Genomic DNA, 20868 nt, shown 5'->3' on the forward strand with positions numbered 1-20868 from the left:
AGCTTTTCAGAGATTTATTGTGATAGATGCGTTATTTTTACAAACAACAATGTATGTGCCACTGGCGTGAAACTTCTTCCTAGAAAGTCAGTACTAAGTTGCACACCCATGAGTGTCCTGAGTTGTCCATGGTATTAATGGGACAAAGAGTGCACTGAGTAAAGCTTTGCACTGCATTTGGGGACTGCTTTATAGAGCTGTGACTTACCAGCCATGGTGAGGCAGTAGGTAAAGCCACAAAGGTATTCTGATGTCCTGCCTATTCTTCTGAATTTTAGTTATTTTAACTGGTTTGTGTCATGTACTCAATGTTAAGTGAATGGGTACTTATTTGTATTATGGAGTCTTTAAATTTAACTGCCCTATTTTGTGGTTAGTTGCTACCATAGTACCACGAATAGTTGAATGAGATGTGTCTCCCTTATTCAGCTGTCACGTTTTCTGCCTAGCATGTGAAACACTACCATGTTTTTACCAAAACACAGGTGCTTTGCAAGCATCTGTGTCACTTATCCTGGTCAGCCATACCTCCTGCTTTGAAGGGGTAGAGCTCTGGGAAATATAGTTTAAATTCACCTATATTTGAGAGACAAAAGCCTCTAATTCATATTTCTGAGTATTTAACTTTTATGACTACTTCTTCACAGATAGCTATGCCTCACCAGTGGTTAGAGGGTAATCTGCCCGTCAGTGCCAAATGCGCAGTCTGCGACAAGACTTGTGGCAGTGTTTTACGCCTGCAAGATTGGAAGTGCCTTTGGTGTAAAGCTATGGTAGGTGCAATGAACATGTCCAAGTGTCTAGGATTTTGCCAGCTTTATTGCTTGCCATTATTTTTATTTTGTCATTTCATAACCATGCTTTTGGATTAAGCAGGAGCAGGCAGCTTGTGCAAACTCAGCTCTCTCTAACATTCATAATTTCTCATGACTCTCCTACTTGCTTCAGTTAATTTTTAATACACCCACAGACGCAGCTTTTCTTTAATAGGTGTTGTCATCCAATGTGTTTTCTCTGCCTTGTCCTAACTGATAACTGAAGATTCAGATGCCTGTTCTGTATGCCTGATAATCATGTTACTTTCCTGTTTCTTTTATTGTAGATATTGCTGTAATAATACTTTAGTAGTATTATTAATATTAACCTTTATTAATATTTATTAATGTTAATGTAATATTTTTATTACTGAAAAATCTTGTAGTTCTCTTCTTCAGGACACTGTCTTATTTTTTTTAACTTGTCTAAAAAGGTGGGTTTCATATGCTAGGATATAGAAGTGGAAAGTCAGCAGTTTTTTTACTCTTGAAGCTTTCGGCATATAGATGTCCAAGGCTCTGTGTGTAGGCAGTGGGAAATGATTGGCATCTCCAGAGGTGATTTGAAATTTAGGCCAAGTGCAGCACTCTCTGCATGTGCCTATTTTTCCAATGACTATGGAAGAGACCTCTACAACACATGGTTTATGAGACACACCTTAGGCGGGTTGGTCTGGCTTGGTAGGTGTGCTAGCTTTAGTGCAGATACGTCTTCTAGAGCAGCCAGGCAGAACAGGCACATACAGAGCTATTGCTTTGCCTGTGCACAGTGTGCCTGTGGCCCCCAGCACAGACTTTGGCTGCTGGGAACTTGGTCCTCCCTTGCTCATGGATGGAGGTAAGCGATTCCCTTGAACGGACAGTTCATATCTGCTATAGGGGTAGCTGAAGATGAAGGACTCCAAGCTTATGTTTTGTGGAATGAGTAACAAGCCTTTGTGGTTGAACACTCATGTTTTTTTCCAGTCTCACTTCTCTTCCCTTGACACCTAAACATTATATGTTAGTCCATTTTTGTTACATAGATACTGCATCAGTTATACTTTCGCCCTGAAATTCCACTGTAGGGAAATAATTTTTTGATTTTTTTTGTAGGTTCACACTGCCTGTAAAGATCTGTATCCTCGTAAATGTCCACTTGGCCAATGTAAGGTATCGATCATACCTCCAACAGCACTAAACAGTATAGACTCTGATGGTACGTAGTATCGTAGTGTGTTGAGTGGTAGCTCTGGACTTGCAGTGCCTAGTGAGATCTGTATAACTAAACAAGGCTAAAATCCTTCTGCTGAGCAGGTGAATGCAGTCTTCAAATATAGAGAAAAGTGTAATTTTTATAGCTTTTTTAGAGGATTATTTAACCAATATGATTTAAAAAATGTTTTTGAAAGTTCCCCCAGTGGAAATTTTCTCCCGTTTTATTTATGACCCTTGGAAATTTTTCAAGTGAATGACGAGAGTACTCAGATGAAGTGGGCTAATGCCTGCCTGGCATGCATCACTCATTCCATGAGTTCTCAAATTTTGGATAACTTTGCTTTATGCAGAGGTAAGCTAGCTGAAGAGCTCAGATCCAACAACTACAGGCTAAAGAGAGGAATTGCTTCCATAGCTTCTCTAAATTTCTTTTAAATATAAGCAGTGCAAGAATCCTGCAGCACACATGAAAACCCATCAAATGTTCAAAACTCAGAGGTGCTCTTTGGTGACTCAGGATAGAGACGTGTGAGCAGTGAGAGACTTCACTTAAAGGCAGGGAGTGGATTTAATAAGGTGTATAATGAAATCTAACTGCTTTAATTTTATAGTTTGTATTGATGGCAAATGTAGACCAACAACTTAAACACAATTTAATGATTTTTATTGTATGAAGTTAGTAAAAGTGATTGTTTACGCTGTATATGTTCACTCTGTTTACTTGCTATGTGGTGTCTTAGATCAGAGCATCATGCTGCTATTTATTATTCATGCTAGGAAGATTGTTCCGTATGTGAAATTATTTTTCTTGTCATTTAAATAAATTAATCAAACCTTATTTTAAATTATACATTATGATAATGTGGAATTAAATTAGCAGCCTTTAATGACAATTTTTTATTTGTAGCTTTAGTCATTTTTTTAGTAATTGAAAACAACACAGTCATTTTAATATTGCCTGAAACAAATGTCAAAACCTATACCTGTGATGTCTGATTTTGAAGTGTTGCTGAGAAACCGCTGCTTCCATGGACTGGTCATTTTAGTGACAACAGTGTCCATTAGTACTACTTACAAAGAGCCTCATAGAAAGCCTGCTGTAATTAGTTAAGACCTGCATTGACTTTAATAAGCTTTGGATCACAGCTGAAGGTCTGTTGTTCAGTGATTCTGTTATAATTAATAGTATAACTTCAGTCTGAGGAAAAGTTCTCATGCGAAGTCTCACCAGGGAGTAACTGAGTAAAATCTGTGAGTACTCATAGAAAGCTCATACAGATGTGGATGATCCAGTTCAACCCAGTAAGGTTAAAGAAAAATCGGATTAAAAACCAAACACTTGTAACTGAAATATATATTTAATTATGTGATAATCTGTGAAGATGAGATTTTAGAAGTATTCTAAAAGGTTAATAAACTTCTTCACTGTGGAAAAACAATAAAGCTATTGTCTTCAGGATTTTACTAAATCTAGGCACTGAAAATACTGGAAAGAAAAAAATGAACTGTAAATCTTGAGCAATTATGTTTTCCTTGCACGGCTAATACTCAGTTTAGCATTTACATTATGCATGATAAAATGTACTCCTTTTGTCCTTCATCCCTTTCTGCCTCTTTCCCATGATTTCTTTTTGTGTTGTTCATATTAGAAAGCCTTATTTATTTCATTCTTTCTAACTATGTTCACAGGTTTCTGGAAAGCCACATGCCCGCCATCCTGTGCCAGTCCTCTTTTAGTTTTTGTTAACTCAAAGAGTGGAGACAATCAGGGAGTAAAGTTTCTTCGTCGATTCAAACAGTCGTTAAATCCAGCTCAGGTGTTCGATTTAATGAATGGAGGACCTCACTTAGGGTAATGACCTTGGAAATCTTGAGCAACCCTTTCCGCAAGGGAATTTAGTGCAAGTATAGTGTTGTGTTGCGCCCTTGTTGCTATAATTCTATCACCAATATCTACTGTGCCTTCCTAATTAAAATCTAAGAGATAACAGAACTGCAGGATCAATTCCGGTGGGTGAAGGGATTGTAGGATAATATTTTCTGTTTAGAAAAACTCACTTGAAAATTCAAACCCAAAACCTCTCAGCCCAAGTGTTTTATGGCTTTTTGGCTAGCTTTGACTTCTGTTAATTGGTAAGGTTCAAAGCCATTACAAATGTTTAGAAGCTTTCCTGAATCAGGGCCTTTATGCACTGTTGCCCAGGTGCTTTTCTTCCATTTCACATGCGTGATTCAGATATTCCTGTGACTTTGTTGTGAGTAACTATGGAATAAAACTATTGTCTAAATGTTCTCTGTATCTTTTTGAATTCTGAACACAAATCTCAGCGGGGGAGTCTGCAGTGTACACTAAAACTTTTGTAATCTGAAAACTACATTCAAAATATGGTTGAGGCAACATATGCAGATGGTCAAGAAAACGAGCATCTCATGAAATTTGGAGCAAGAACACAATTAAACCCATCAGGCATTCCACAAAATCTAAGGGTTGATTGTTGGAGAGATAGGGATGAAATTTGCATAGCGGTGGCCACAACCCAAGCATCCTTGCACATTTGTAAAGATTAAATTCGTGCACGTTTTTCTGTTGCCTAACTCAATTCCACTCAGATGTAGCATTGTGGATAAATAGCATATTAATATCAGTTACAGCAACTAGAAACATTAATTTTTGTACTTTTAAAGATGCAGAATTATGCTTGTTGATAAAAATGTAGATGAAAAATGCACAAAAATTCAGTTCAACCTGGGCAAATAATACAAATATAATGGAACACAGCTGTGGATTTTTGTAATTAGTACTGTGTTATTGACATGTTATATTAACTCTTTAGGTTGTAATATGCTTTTAATTATAACCCTGATAATCTGTATTTAAACTAGGTCCCTTTTGGCTAACATTTTGTACATGTAATTATAATGACAGATAAAAGTTAATCTTAACTGGAGAGACAATTTTTGAGAGAGGACAAAAAGTTCTCTTGCTTCATATAGCTGTACCTAACAGCAACATGGTTGAGGAGGCTTACTTTGGCTTTGCACAGTAATTGTAGGTCAGGTTGGTTGCTTTGAAATGTTTTTCCCAAACAGTTCCAAAGAGAGGTCCTTAGCAGTTATTCTATCAGGTCATGCTGATGTCGTCTTTTTTCTAGTTGATCTAAAAAGCAGAGTTGCGTTCGTTGAGACAGTGTATTTCTAGGGTTTTTTTCCCTATTCTCAGGTTAGGAGAAGTTGTTCTGGTATGAACATATTTTTTTCTTAAATATCTGCATCTTTTGTTCTGAATAGGTATCTGCCTATCATATACAAATGACACTGTTTTCTTTAGAAAAAATATAAATGCTTCAAAAATTTTGATCTTAATATGTTGCTTTTTAGAAATGGTTCTGAGATTATACATATTCTGGAAAATAACATGCATTAAAAATAAACATCTTTATTATTTTAAGAGTTTATACTTTCGAATTCTTCTTTTTTTTTTTTTAAGTTTAAATCCCTGTTGTTTTTACCTCTTGGCTGTTTCTTCACATCTCATTCCCCTTTCCTCTGTGTCTCACCTTTCTGCTTGTTCTGTCTCTCTTGTCCTCCTTTTCTGTACTGCCCAAGTGTTGTATCCTGGAGGTGTTAAAAGTCAGAGAACAGGAGGATGAGCCATAGGAAGCGAAAGCAGATTACAGCTTTAAGGATGACATATGAAATACTTGTTTATTTGTCTTACATTGTTGTGATCATCTTCTGTGTAATAATTGCCTCCAACAGTCCTTGCATTTAGTTAGTCACACATTGGCAAAAGCCCACCTGTATTGTGGAGCACCTCCTGTCCTTGTGTCTTAACCTCTTCTCGTGAAAAATGCCCAGTGCTGCCTTGTGCTTCTGGCTGAAGTGGGAAGCATAGAGCAATTTCATAGCTTAGAAAATTTTTTAAAATACTAATAAAATCAATCAAATAATATTAATGAAATCCTGAAAACAATATCAAGGGAAATTTTTAAAGTAAAACTTGGCATGTTATTTATCAGAAATGTCAGTATAAGTGGAATATACAGCAATAGATGGGGTGCATGTAGGTTTATTAAGTAGATGATTGTATCCACATCCCCCAGAACAATAACAGAAGGACCATAAAGGTGCCATGCACCATATTTTCTTGTAACAGTTGCTAATGAGTATAATTGCTCTCTCGCTAATGGACGTAACTGGCTCTAACAGGCTGCGTTTTCTCTGCAGTTTGCGGTTATTTCAGAAGTTTGACAACTTCAGGATTCTTGTGTGTGGCGGCGATGGAAGCGTAGGTTGGGTCTTGTCAGAAATTGATAAGCTCAGCTTGCACAAACAGGTAAGTGTGCATACTTACTTTCCCTGACTATATTGACTAGACTTAATTTTATATGATTACTTTTCCTTGACTTGGTTCTTTGTCGTATCTCTCTATATGGGCCAAACTCAATAGTTACTGTTAAATGAAAATTTTCACTGGTGTAAACAGAAAAAGTTGTATCGGGATTGCACAATTTGATTTACAAGCTTCAGGCATCAGCTATATAATTAACATTTGGTGCTTGAAATAACAAGCATTTGTAATAGTTTGTCTTTCTAGTTTTCAGTAGTAGATTTGCTCCTGTGTTGTGTTTCAGTGTCAGTTAGGAGTGTTACCCCTTGGTACTGGAAATGACCTTGCTCGTGTCCTTGGCTGGGGAGGATCCTGTGATGATGATACACAACTTCCTCAGATTTTGGAGAAACTAGAACGAGCCAGCACGAAAATGTTAGACAGGTAAACCTAAATGCGCATATACGTTATTTACCATGAGATTCAATTTGTATTTGTTTGGTTTTGATGGCCTAAATCCGTCTTAGAGACTTGGTATTCAGTGGTTTTGTTTTTTAGGGTGCAGATCATAATAATGAGGGAAGCTGAGATAGTAATGGGGACAGCTCTTTAAGGTGTTTTTTCAACTGAAGAGTCATAGAGGAGAGCAGTTGATGAAACTAGGAAGTGTGTTGTCCAAAGATGAACAAAAGGTGACAGTTTATTGCATAACTGCTGAAGCTACGTAACTGCCTGTTAAAGGAAGTTGTAAGCATTAAGAAATTGTATAGATTCAAAACTGCTTGGGGCAGTTTTATGGACTCCATGCATGCTATTTAATACTGTTAAAGGTAGCATCTTTATTTAGGAAATGCCTGAGCTCTGTCCTTGAATGTGGGGAAAACTCATATCGTGTGCTTTCACCCTTCATGTAATTTCCCGAGGCATCAGCTGTGGACAAGATGCTAGGCTAACTGGATCTTTGGCTTGATCCACTACTAATATTTCTGTCTGAAGCATTTTCTTAGTCAAAACCAAGAGATCATCCCACTCCTTGTTTTGTGTGGTTTCCATCCATAAAGCAAAGGAGCAATCCCCATTTTAAAAAGTCAGAGAAGATGATGGTCATGTCATTCCAATGAAGGTGTACCACTCTGGTTTTGAGAGGAGTATTTCTTACTCTGTTTCTTTCTCTCATGGGTGTTGCTGTTCTTGCTCTAGTTACAGAGACTTGAATGTCATCAAAGGGGATTTTATTTTAGAGTTTTTTTAATGAAATAGAGAAACAAGTCCTTTTTTATTTTAAGCTTTTCTGCAGACTACTTGATCATTTTACAGCAAAGAATGTAGAGAAATGCTTGTTATTGATCCTTAGAAATAATTGTTGGCCTGGGCATTCTGAAAGATTCGTAGATTAAATCACATTTGCTTTTTTCTGTACTGAAAAAAAAGCTCAGTTTCATTTTTTTGCTGTAATTTCAGTAGGCTTGTTCTCAAGGCCATCTGCAGCGATTACTTGTTCTTTTCAGCAGGCTTTGAAGGATGTTGCTATTAGTGGTTTCATACTATCTACACTGTAGAGTAGTCCTTTACCAGGGGAAAAAAATATATATGTCAATGATGATACTTCACCATTTGCTTTGTTCTCATGCCTGCCTCCCCTAGTTGAGATGAAAAGCTACCATTACCTTAGAGCTTTTTCTCTAGGAACATGTCTGTTTGACTTCCGCAGTTAGTTTGTACAATTTCTTTTATATTGTGAATGTTTTGTTGGAAAACCTTTGTTTCCCGCATTGAATTTCCCATGATTTGTTCACAGATAAGGCTCATCATCAAATCACTAACAAATAATCTGAGCAATAAAACAAATTATTACCATTAATCTCAATTATTTCACCCATATGCAATTGGCTTACAATTAAAAATTAAGCTTTTTTTTTTAACAAGTTGTTCTGTGGTGTGTATCTTTTTGTTGATATGTTGGAGAAAAGATAAAACTAACAATCTGGAAACTTAAAAGCTGTTACGTTTCTTTCAGATGGAGTATAATGTCATATGAACTGAAATTACCAACAAAGCCTTCTATTCTTCCAGTGACTGCAGAAGAGTCGGAGGAATGCCAGGTGGACTTTCACCTTTGTTTTGTTGTTTCATATACTTAACTTTGAGCTTCTGGGATGACAATACTTATAATTGAAGCAGCTGTGTGAAAAATAGAAATAGATGTTTTGTGATCTGCTAACTGAACTGAGTTAATGTCTGTTCATGACGTGTATCTCAAGTAATTAGGGTTTCCAGTTCTGTATTATTTGCCAAAAATGAATGAAGGTAAGGAGCCTTCAGCAGACCAGTCAGAAAAATTTCTTCCTGAAAAATATATATTTTAATATATATGTGTTGTAATTTAGTTTATATATATTATATAGCATTTTTATATAAGAATACAATATAGTATTATATTATTACATAATATAATACCATTATATATTTTACATAATTATTACATATAAGAATATATCTTATGTATTATTTTGTATATAACAGTATGATTTAATGTTATGTTATTGTATAATATTATATATATTATAATAATATATATAAAAACATTTTTAATGTATTTATAAAAGCAAAATATTTGCTATCTTGAGTTTGGAATAAGCATTTGGAAAATAAAACCAACATTTCTAAGGCAAGGGTTGTATTCTAAAAGAAAGACAGAAGCTTCTTGCAGCTTGAGTTAGATCAGGTGATACCACACAACTTTCTCTTTGTTCTTTTGGAGAGCTTGAAATCATAAGTGACCTCAGAGAAAAGCTTAGTCTCTCTTTCAAACTAGATTTGTGCTTCTACTATCTGATGAGGTTTCGATTTTGAGAGAGAGGGAGATGCTTTAATCAAATTAATTGGCATGAAAAGTCTGACTAAAAATGAGAAAGTAATATATTCATAAGAAAGTAATCTATTCCTAAGAAAGTTAATGCATATCAACTTTAGCTCAAAAGTACTTGAGAAGCAATAATTAATCGGCAAGTTCTTGAATAATTTAATAACTCAGGCTGTTTTAATTGGCAAGGAGGTTATAACCTTGGACAGCTCGTGGGATATAGAGATGCAAAAAGGCTGGGGCTCCACTGGCTGGAATTTTAATGGGATTGCTTTGCACACAGCTCTGTTTCCAGCATCAACAATGCAGAGCAAGGCTTTATCTTCTCTAATTTTTCAAGACAGTTAAAATTTTCAAGTGTATCTTCATCTGTAAAGGAAAAAATATACATTTTGTTCTAGTTAGTTCTGGCTTTGAAATTGTGTTTAGCCCCTCCTGAAAATGGAAGGAACTCCTCATATAAAACTCCTTTTTTGAAAAATCAGTTCTGTAGGCTATAGTTACCCACTCTGAGATGGGCAAAGCTGTTTTCTTTTGAGTACCCTGTTCAATCTCTATTCTACTGTTTTGTGCATCATTTATTGAGTTATGATATTTCAGAAAAAAGAATAATTAACCTTACAGTAGGTAAGATATTAAAGCGCAGTTTGAAAAGTAAATAAAAGTACATATCCGATTCTTTTTTTTTCTTTCCTCCAGTTTCAGGAGACTTATTTCACTTGGTTTGGTTCTAGAAATCGTATACTGATGTTTGAACAATAGTAGTTCATTCTTACAGATCAAATGGTTATGTCTTGTTTTTTCCCTTGAAATGAAAACTGATTTACTGTCAGAATTCTACAACTAAGGCTAGGTTTTAGGAGAGAAAAAAAAGGGGTAACATATCTACCTGCACCATATCAAGGGCAAAAACACACTAAGAGATTTTAAGAGATTCTTAAAGGAAGCCATCAGAAAATTTCAGAACTGTATTTATTTTTAGTTTTAGATTTGGAATTTGGTTAGACTTTTAAAATTGAGGTCTGGATCCATGTCTATTTTGAGACAGGATATAGTGTGTGAGAATGCATTTCTGATCCATTGCAAATCTTTTCCTGAGTATTTCAGAACTTGTAATTCTTCTGTGCGAGAAAAGACGGACAATGCACACATTAATTCTCCCAAAAGTTCTTGTAAAGACTAAGCCCTAAATGGTTTGCTCCTTAAGGATTGGTTTTGGTAACATTATACCACTTTAGCAGCCTTTGTAGGTAGAGGTGCTTGGGGAGTAAGAGCCCATCTGAGAGTAAAAAGAAAATTCAGGATTATAACTGCAAACATTTGATTTATTCTTAGTTGAGCAGCTAAGTTTGAGGGAAACTTTGCTTGGTTTAGAAATAAAAGATAGTAGATTGTAATAATTTAGGTTGTTATAAGTCTAAAAAGAAGGTAGATTTTTTTCTGCCTCATGGACTACTTTTAGCCTAGAAATAACATACTGTTACAGGAGGAAAAGAGCTATGGATCAAGTTCTCAGATGCAGTGTTACTTTGAATATTAAAAATCTGGTACATAAAATACAGAATGCAGGTAGAATCTGCATTGCCAGCTGCTTGTCCTTGTATTAGATCTGAAATGGAAATCCTGCTATTTTTGGAGGCATTTTAACTCACTACTTGGTGTTAAACTGCTGAAACGTGTGGAAATTGAAGTATTTTTTCTTTCTGTTTTCAGATATCTGCTTATGAGGACTCAGTTGCTGCTCATCTTGCAAAAATTCTCAATTCTGATCAGCACTCAGTTGTCATATCATCTGCCAAGTGAGTTGATCGGTTTTATGCATGATGTGTGGGATAATCCCCTGTGTAACGTCATCACTATAATAACCTTCTGTCTAAGCCTGATTTTCTTATGGTTGGCCTGACTGGCTTGGCTTAATATATCTTGTTTTCTATCTTTTACAGTGGATGATTTTTCTGCAAAACTTTTATATGGTACAATTGTAACGCATAGCTTAATACTAAACACATCAACATTTTAAAAAATCACATAATATTAATATAAAGTGATTTTAAATCACTCCAAATCAGTGTGCAGCTTAAACTTGAAACTTACTGTCACTAATGCGAATATGTGATCTACTTCATATTACATTTCTTCTGTTTATTTTATGCATGTCCATATCTTTAAAAGGACAAGCAACTTCACCAATGTGAAGCAGAACTTCAGGCTGGGTAGCTTTGTCATAGCTCTGTCTGTATCAGTTCAATGAATAGTGGTCTCAGACAACAGGGTTTTTTTCCCCAAACTGAAACACTGAAAAATGAGAGATAATTGCTTGGCAAATTATGGACATCATTTGAAGTCAACTATTGTCTGTATACCTTCTCTGTGAAAAAACCATCTTACATTTTGCAGTATGCAAAAGACCAGTCATAGAATCTTCAAAAATATATCTGAATGTCATTACATCTCTTTTTTTCTTTGTCTGCTAAAAGCAACTCAATAAAAAGTCATTTTTAAAGTATACATAGCACATGTTGAAAATTAAACTGCAGGATATTATTGTAACTCCAGATTCTAAATTGGGTCTGTGTCTTGTTACATCTATTTAATTTCTGTCAAATAAATTTCAACCAAATGAACAGTACTAAGCAATTATCCACACCTTGTTATTAAGTTTGCCATCTGTCTGCAGTGTAGGTAATAAGAACCAAGTCTTTCTCTGATTTACGCAATGAAAATTCATTGCCTCCACTGTAGTTTGCATAGATACACCTCAGGGTCAGCTGTGGTTCAAAAGCAAATGTGGTGCAATGGGACGTGTGTGGCCATATGCTTTCATTTAAGAAGTGCTCCATTAAAGTCAGTAGATTTTCTCCATGGTTTCTAGGCTCCATCTTTGCATGGGGTTTGCAAGACTGTATTTGAAGTTAAGAAAGTGAAAGCAAGTCTGCTAACAACTCTGTTATGGATGGTGTAGAAGCAGGGGAATGAATAAACTTAGTCATGTTTATTTCAGTTCTTAGACATAAGAGACTTAGATACAATGTGTGCGAAGGCTTAAAGATAAGAGAGGAAGAGGTTTTGTTTTAAAGTTTATCACTTGAATTTGGCAAGCCATGGAAAAGAGTATCATCTGCTTCACAAGTATGATCACAGAGTTCAGTTTCCAACAAGAATGGTGTATAGCAGCAAGCACATAAACCAACTGCCGTAAGAATTTAATATTCAAAACATATCTATTTCATTGCATTTGATTTCTCCCCTCTCCTATTTTTATCTGAAGAATATTATGTGAAACTGTAAAGGACTTCGTTGCCAAAATAGGGAAAACTTATGAAAAAACGATGGAAAATGCAGAGGAAGCTGATGCCATGGCCATTAAAGTAAGGCAATGACTATTTTCTGGTTTAAAGTTGTGTTTTTATGTTATAGCTCGTAGGTGTTTAATTTTCAAACCTCTCCAGGATGCCCAGCTTGGCTTCCATTTCAACCAGTGACTTTAAAGTTCTTCTCTTCATAGTGCATGGAACAGTTATTTCCAAACTGTCTTTAAACTGTAAGATCTCTATAAACTGTACACTTTTTTCCTTCAGAAAGTATAAAGTACATGGTAACATACATAGAGATAAATGGAAATATTCTGCATTAGGAGTTACACTTTTCTCTGAAAGGGATCAATAGTTACAGGAAAACAATGGGATAATGAAGAGAGAGTATGCTGGGAGTATGAAGGGAAGAGAGACTACAGTGTTAAAAATAACGGTTTGCAAAAAGTTGCAAAAGCATTGTAAAAAAAAGGGAAAGATTTGGTATGAGGCACAAAATTTACATGAGCTGAAAAGAAAAGAAGAACTAACAAACCCAGAGTCAGGAAATGTACTTGCTAAATGGCAGTTCCTTGTTCACGTTTCTCTTCAGTGCACATTTTAGAAAATGAATTTTCTTTTTTACTGTTCCAGGGCTAAACATTATTGGTTTCCTTTCCGTTAAGCACAGAAAATCACCTCTTTTCCAGTCTACCTAGAGAGCAACTCCTCAGTCAGGGGTAGAGGTGTTTGACAGTGTTTAGTTCTGGCTCGAGCCTCTTTGCTCTGCAACGACTCACTTGCTTAAATGTACAACTGTGTTGCAAAAAAAAAAAAACCAACCCCAAAGCCACCATGTGTTTTCAGTCTAACAGCTGGGCACGTCCCCATAGGTTATCTCTCCAAACTGGGTTACTGAGCACCCATAATTTCTTATAATGCATGGAATGGGCAAATCTGTGCTGGTTCTCTGTGCTGCAGGCCATCTGAAGAAGAGTAAAATCTAATCTGTACCCTGGTTATGTGGCAGGCTGATTTTAGCACAGTGTGTTATTTTAGTCTGAGTGTAGGGGTTTTTTGTTATAATTGCTCTAATCTGGTTGAGTGTCATGGAGTCTGCAAAACCCTGTGCTGACCTACTCACAATGTGATATTATGAAATATTGAGCCTGGGTTTGGATATTACATAGACACTTAGACACAATTTTAAATCCCACTGCATGGAGAAATTAGATCCCTCCCTATAATCTGGTACGTAATTTCCTGAAAACGTTCACACGTTCCTTGTTTTTTTTGTGTGTGTGTGTGTGTGTGTATTCTTTTCCACTTTGTCTTAGTGCTCCGAGTTAAATGAGAAGCTAGACCTATTGCTCCAGGCTCTTCACACAGAAGCCCAGGCTGCTCCCATTCTCCCAGGCATCACTCCCCCCATTGTGGAAGAAGAAGCAGAGGAGTTTTCAAGTGAAGAATCCTTGTCTGAAAGTAAAGAGCAATTAGCGGAGTGTGTCTCAAAGTCTTCCACCCAGAAACTCTTCAAACCGAGGGAACAGTTAATGCTCCGGGCAAACAGCTTGAAGAAGGCTGTGAGGCAGATCATTGAACAAGCAGAAAAAGGTGCACATCAGCAACATTTTGATCCTTACTGATAGAATAATGATGCTTTTTTTTTTTAAACTAGCATAAATTTTCATTATTAAAGTTCGATTTGTACATTCTTACATAGATAAAATTATGTGCTTATTACAAGCTGCAAGGAAAAGAAATGCAGCTTGTTTGGATGTTGATGACTTGTCTGTCTGCATATATGAATACAAATGGATGCACATATAAAAGTGTGCTTCTTTTGTAACTATTATCCTCCACAAAATGAAAATTTCTGACAGCAAATCCTTATCAGTGGGCAAAGGGTTGCTAGACTCTTTTTCACTGAATTGGCAATAGAAATCTTCTGTTAATATTTTTAAACTTAAAGCTACAGAAAAAAAGAAGCTATTTTTCCATTTTTTCTTTAAAAATCTTGAAGCTTTCATTTTTTTTTTTTTTAATAAGCAGTTGTGGATGAGCAGAATGCTCATAGTGAAGAACAAGTGAACCAGTCTCCACTAGAATATAGCAAAGAATTGGATGAATCCAAAGAAGAGGAAAAAGAGGAAGATACAAAAGAACTTGAGTCCCCATCAGGTGAGTAAATTAGGAATAAAATAATTTAAAATTATGCAATCTCCTTATAGTTGCATTCTGGAGCATAGTGGCTCCATAATTAAAAATACTAGCATCCTGTTTCACTGACGAGTCACAAATTTTAAGAGGTTTGGATAAATAAAAGTTGAGGGAAAAATGCAGGAGATGAGAATAACAGTATTTTGGAATGTATTTACAAAGCTGAGAAGTTATTTGTTGGGGAGAGAAGTACCTGCATTTAATCCAGTGTTTACACTCACCTTTCTACATGAACCTGAGCCAGGGACTAGAACCTGGGTAATGGTGGCAAGAGCACGTGTCAGTCGTAGGCATTTTAGGGCATATTATAGGAATATCTGTCAGTCGTTTCTCTTGAAGGAGTTTCAAATTGTGTGAAACAGACATATGTATTCATTTTATTGACAACAAAACCCTGATGTCTCAGGTGGGAACTTACCTTGAGGCAGTTATAGGAAAGAGAGAATGAATATTTAAGTCTTCTATATACAAGTGCAACAGCATAAAGCAGGAAAGAATATAATAGAAACTGGAGCATGAAGTCTCCTGAGAAGTGGCAATACTAAGGTCCCCTCTATTTGTCTAATCCAGAGCAGAAATTTAAACCAAAGTCTTTGATATTGTAGAGCAAGCCATATAGCAAGCCACTATACCAAGCTACTCTTGCTTTCCAAGGTGTAGAGTCCCCTACCTGCTCTGTCCTTGGTCGGGCGGACTTTGTCAGCTGTGGCTGTCTAAGTGCTCCTGCTTTCCTGTAGAAGCATCATTCTGTCCTTGCTGTGGGGCTCTGCAGGTTACCCTTCAAAAAAAGGAAGACGGTGTGGGTAGCCCATGCTGGGTTTTAGAATGCAACAGAAAGAAGCCAGTTGTATTATTTGTATCAGTAACTGTACAAAGCAACCAGAATACTGAGTGATCTGAGTTTAGAACGACCTGCTTGGAAGGTAGCGTTTTCATAAAGTAATAGCCCATTTTGTCACTAAGCTTTCCTTCTGGCTGTTGAGTGTTGGGTTACTGTGTAAAATGATATTAAGAGAACAGTCATCTCCTGAAATAGCATAGTACTAATTCCCACATTCGAATGATAGGGTAATATCTCTTCTTCATGTGTCCTTTATGAAATCTGCCAGTGAGTGCCTGCAGTGGAAGGACAATTTGTCTATATGGGACCCTCACTTACCTCCTCCTTTGCTTGGTTTCGTCATCAAGCCAATCCAGCCAGAGGTCATGTCTGGACATTTTCCATCACAAACGTCAATACTGCATTTTGTGTTGACTGGTAGTTCATGTGCCAGGGTTGTTCAAGAGTCTCAAGCTGTGTAGTAATTTTAGGAAAGCTGCTTCTTTCTATAGGTTTTGCCATATTATCAAAGTAGACAGTGATGCACAGCAGGTGAGGTCTTGAGATGATTTGCAAGTCATGGAGAAACACTGGTAGCTGGTGGACAGCAAAACCCATCCTCTAGATATTTGGTGAGCAACTTCCTGTGGCAAAATGAGCAAAGTTGTTTGGGATTTGCATCTCCTTCTATTACCCTAACCCACACCAACATCCTCAAAAGGTGTTGTCCTCATGAGGCTCTGCTCTGAAGCTGGTGCCTGTGTCCATAGCTCCTACCTGAGAAATATGACATTAGTCTCTTGGGGCTTCTGTTGATTCAAAATCTCACATTTCCTTTTCTCCAGGAATGAATTTCAGACTTTCTCCAGTGATTGTCTCTTCGTTGGCCCCTCTCCTTTTCCCTTGGTTATAGGCGTCAATGCTTGTTGGTTGTCCAGTTTCAATAGTAGCTCACAGAGGATGCTGGCCCTACGGATGACCCAATCCTACTGCCATAAATACATAATAAAACAAAAATATACACATATGTATATCCATATGTAGAAATACATATAAACCTCTTGTTTCTTGGTGATACAATTTCTGCATTTATTGGGGAGAATATATATATTCTTCATACATGATATATATGTGAAATAGAGTGTGCATATTAATGCTGTCAGCGGAAGATATGTGTTTAGGGACAAATCATGAAACATGAATTCAATTATCTGCAATGAAACATCAGTTTTACTCATTAGGGCTCTGTTGTTTTTATCAGAGCATGAACAGCAAAAGCTTATCTTTATTGCAGTTCACAGAATCACAGAATGTTAGGAATTGGAAGGGACCTCGAAAGATCATCTAGTCCAATCCCCCTGCCGGAGCAGGATTGCCTAGACCATATCACACAGGAACGCGTCCAGGCGGGTTTTGAATGTCTCCAGAGAAGGAGACTCCACAACCTCTCTGGGCAGCCTGTTCCAGTGTTCGGTCACCCTCACCGTAAAGAAGTTTTTCCTCATATTTATGTGGAACCTCCTGTGTTCCAGCTTGCACCCATTGCCCCTTGTCCTGTCAAGGGATGTCACTGAGAAGAGCCTGGCTCCATCCTCATGACACTTGCCCTTTCCATATTTATAAACATTAATAAGGTCACCCCTCAGTCTCCTCTTCTCTAAGCTAAAGAGACCCAGCTCCCTCAGCCTCTCCTCATAAGGGAGATGTTCCACTCCCTTAATCATCTTCGTGGCTCTGCGCTGGACTCTCTCTAGCAGTTCCCTGTCCTTCTTGAACTGAGGGGCCCAGAACTGGACACAATATTCCAGATGCGGCCTCCCCAGGGCAGAGTAGAGGGGGAGGAGAACCTCTCTTGACCTGCTAACCACACCCCTTCTAATACACCCCAGGATGCCATTGGCCTTCTTGGCCACAAGGGCACACTGCTGGCTCATGGTCGTCCTGTTGTCCACTAGGACCCCCAGGTCCCTTTCCCCTACGCTGCTCTCCAACAGGTCTGCCCCCAACTTGTACTGGTACATGGGGTTATTCTTGCCCAGATGCAGGACTCTACACTTGCCCTTGTTATATTTCATTAAATTTCTCCCCGCCCAACTCTCCAGCCTGTCCAGGTCTCTCTGAATGGCTGCGCAGCCTTCTGGCGCATCAGCCACTCCTCCCAGTTTTGTGTCATCAGCGAACTTGCTGACAGTGCACTCTAATCCCTCATCCAAGTCATTAATGAATATATTGAATAGTACTGGTCCCAGTACCAACCCTTGAGGGACTCCGCTAGACACAGGGCTCCAACTGGACTCTGTCCCATTGACCACCACTCTCTGGCTTCTTTCCTTCAGCCAGTTCACAATCCACCTCACTACCCGATCATCCAGACCACACTTCCTCAGTTTAGCTGCGAGGATGCTGTGGGAGACCGTGTCAAACGCTTTACTGAAATCGAGATAGACCACATCCACAGCTTTACCATCATCTATCCACCGGGTTACGTCCTCATAAAAGGCTATCAAGTTGGTTGAGCATGACTTCCCCTTGGTGAAGCCATGCTGAGTGCCCCTAATGATCCCCCTATCCTTGATGTGCCTAGAGACAGCATCAAGAACAAGTTGTTCCATCACCTTTCCGGGGATGGAGGTGAGGCTGACCAGTCTATAGTTACCAGGGTTCTCCTTCTTGCCCTTTTTGAAGACTGGAGTGACATTCGCTTTCCTCCAGTCCTCAGGCACCTCTCCCGTTGCCCACGATTTAGCAAAGATGATGGAGAGTGGCCTAGCAATGACTTCCGCCAGCTCCCTCAGCACCCGCGGGTGCATCCCATCAGGGCCCATGGATTTATGGACGTCCAGGTTGCTTAATTGGTCCCTGACCCAGCCCTCATCTACCAAGACACATTCCTCCTCTATCCTGACTTCTTCTGGGGCCTCAGGGGTCCGGGGCTCCTCAGGACAGCCTCCAACAGTATAGACAGAGGCAAAGAAGGCATGCAGTAACTCCGCCTTCTTTTTATCCTCTGTCTCCAGGGCCCCCACCTCATTCATTAGTGGGCCTACATTGCCTCTAGTGTTGGCTTAACCTGCAATGTATTTGAAGAAGCCCTTTCTGTTGTCCTTGACCTCTCTTGCAAGGTTTAATTCCAAGGAGGCCTTAGCTTTCCTAGTTGCCTCCCTACATCCTCTGACAACAGACTTATATTCCTCCCAAGTGGCCAGCCCCTCCTTCCATGATCTGTACACCCTCTTCTTCCACTTGAGTTTGCCCAGCAGTTCCCTGTTTAACCATGCAGGTCTCCTGGTACCCTTCCTTGACTTCCTACCTGTTGGGATGCTCTGATCTTGAGCTCGGAAGAAGCAGTCCTTGAATGCTAACCAACTATCTTGGGCCCGCTTACCTTCTAGTACCCTGTCCCATGGGATTTCCCCTAGCAATTGCTTGAAAAGGCCAAAGTTGGCCCTCCTGAAGTCCAGGGTTGTGATTCTGCTAGCTATTCTGTTCCTGCCACATGAGATCCTGAACTCTACCATCTCATGGTCACTACAACCAAGGCTGCCCTCAACCTTCACCTCTTCAACCAGACCCTCCTTGTTAGTGAGGATAAGATCCAGCAGCGCTCCTCTCCTAGTTGGCTCATCCACCATTTGCATCAGAAAGTTATCATCAATGCACTGGAGGAACCTCCTGGACTGAGGATGGCTGGCTGAGTAGGCCTCCCAGCAAATATCAGGGTAGTTGAAATCCCCCACGACAACCAGGCCCTGTAATTGTGAGACTGCTCTCAGCTGCCTGTAGAAGGCCTCATCACCCTCCTCATCCTGATCCGGTGGCCTGTAATAGACACCCACAACAGTATCACCCCTGCCAGCCTGCCCCTTAATTCGCACCCACAAACTCTCAACTCGCTCCTGATCCGCCCCTGGACAGAACTCAATACATTCTAGCTGCTCACTCACATAAAGAGCAACTCCACCACCTCTCCTTAGCGGCCTGTCTTTCCTGAACAAGACATAGCCATCCATGACCACATTCCAGTCATGCGAGGCGTCCCACCAAGTCTCTGTAATTGCCACTAGATCATAGCCCCCCGACCGAACACGGATTTCCAGCTCCTCCTGTTTATTCCCCATGCTGCGTGCATTGGTGTACAGGCATTTCAGGGAGCGAGCTGAGCACACCGATTTCACCCCAGGGGGATGGGAGACCTCCTGGTCTACCTCAACACTAGAGCGTTGCCCCAGTGGTGCAAGCCCAGCTACTACCCCATCCCCCTTCGAATCTAGTTTAAAGCTCTCCGAATGAGCCCTGCTAATTCCTGTCCCAGAACCCTTTTGCCCCTACGACATAAACCTTTCCCATGTATTACCGTCACGCCTGGTGTCTTATAAAACCAGCCATTATCAAAGAACCCAAAGCCCTGCCTGTAGCACCAGTCTCGTAGCCAGGCATTAACAGAGAGAATCCTACTATTCCATCCCCCGTCATCACCTGAAAATGGAAGGAGGGAGGAGAAAACAACTTGTGCCCCAGACTCTTTCACCAACCGTCCTAGGGCCTTGTAGTCTTTCTTCATCCCCCTCAGACTACGGGATGCAGCTTCTTCCCCACCTGTCTGGAAGATCAGCAGGGGGTAGTAGTCTGTGGCCTTCACCAGGTTGGGGAGTTGCCTGGTGATATCCCTGATTCGGGCTCCAGGCAGATTGTAGACCTCCCTGTGATGGGGGTCAGCTCTGCATATTGGGCCCTCAGATCCCTTTAGGAAGGAGTCTCCAACCACTAAAACTCTTCTCTCAGTTAAAACTCTCAGTTATCCCCAAGAGTCTCATCTGTCAAATAAAGAGCAGCTGCTCTGTTGATTTTCCTATTTAATATAACTGCCTTGTTCCCAAGTACAGAGAGAACAGACTGTGTGAATAGCATTGTGAATTTTTCAGTAGCATTACGAAAAACTAATGTTAATTTTGTTCTGAATGTTATATTTTACCTTCTGAGGATCTTCATCATTTGATGAAGACAATATTTTTCCATATGTTAATTACCTTCATGTAAATATTTAATAACTCTTCTTAGATATCACTTACAGTTTTTATTTATTTTCATTTTTTAACTTTCTATTACAGTGTTTTGTCATGCACAGATACAAATAATTGTGTTGTATTGTTATCATGCAATACTACAGCATTTTGTGATAATTGCTGAGGCTCTTACACAGATATTAAAGTCAAAAGGAGCTGTTAGTCCACTTTGTCAGACCTTTCATATAAAACAGTCCAGAAAATTTCACCCACTTATCCCTGTCCTTCATCTAATACTTTCTGTTTGTCTTAAGCAAGTCATCCAGAAAG

General features: G+C 38.9%; 1 protein-coding gene across 1 annotated transcript in view; it reads left to right on the forward strand.

Moving 5' to 3' along the window:
* The window catches only part of DGKH (diacylglycerol kinase eta), a 172970-nt gene that overhangs the window by 122232 nt on the left and 29870 nt on the right, over positions 1-20868 (forward strand). Inside the window, 10 exon segments of the mRNA XM_068418755.1 lie at positions 648-773; positions 1911-2013; positions 3702-3864; positions 6240-6348; positions 6647-6786; positions 8360-8444; positions 10919-11004; positions 12474-12573; positions 13833-14109; positions 14548-14676. Coding sequence (XP_068274856.1) covers positions 648-773; positions 1911-2013; positions 3702-3864; positions 6240-6348; positions 6647-6786; positions 8360-8444; positions 10919-11004; positions 12474-12573; positions 13833-14109; positions 14548-14676 — 1318 coding nt within the window.

Source organism: Nyctibius grandis, chromosome 2 (assembly GCF_013368605.1).
Source record: "Nyctibius grandis isolate bNycGra1 chromosome 2, bNycGra1.pri, whole genome shotgun sequence".
In the NCBI taxonomy this organism is placed as follows: domain Eukaryota; kingdom Metazoa; phylum Chordata; class Aves; order Nyctibiiformes; family Nyctibiidae; genus Nyctibius; species Nyctibius grandis.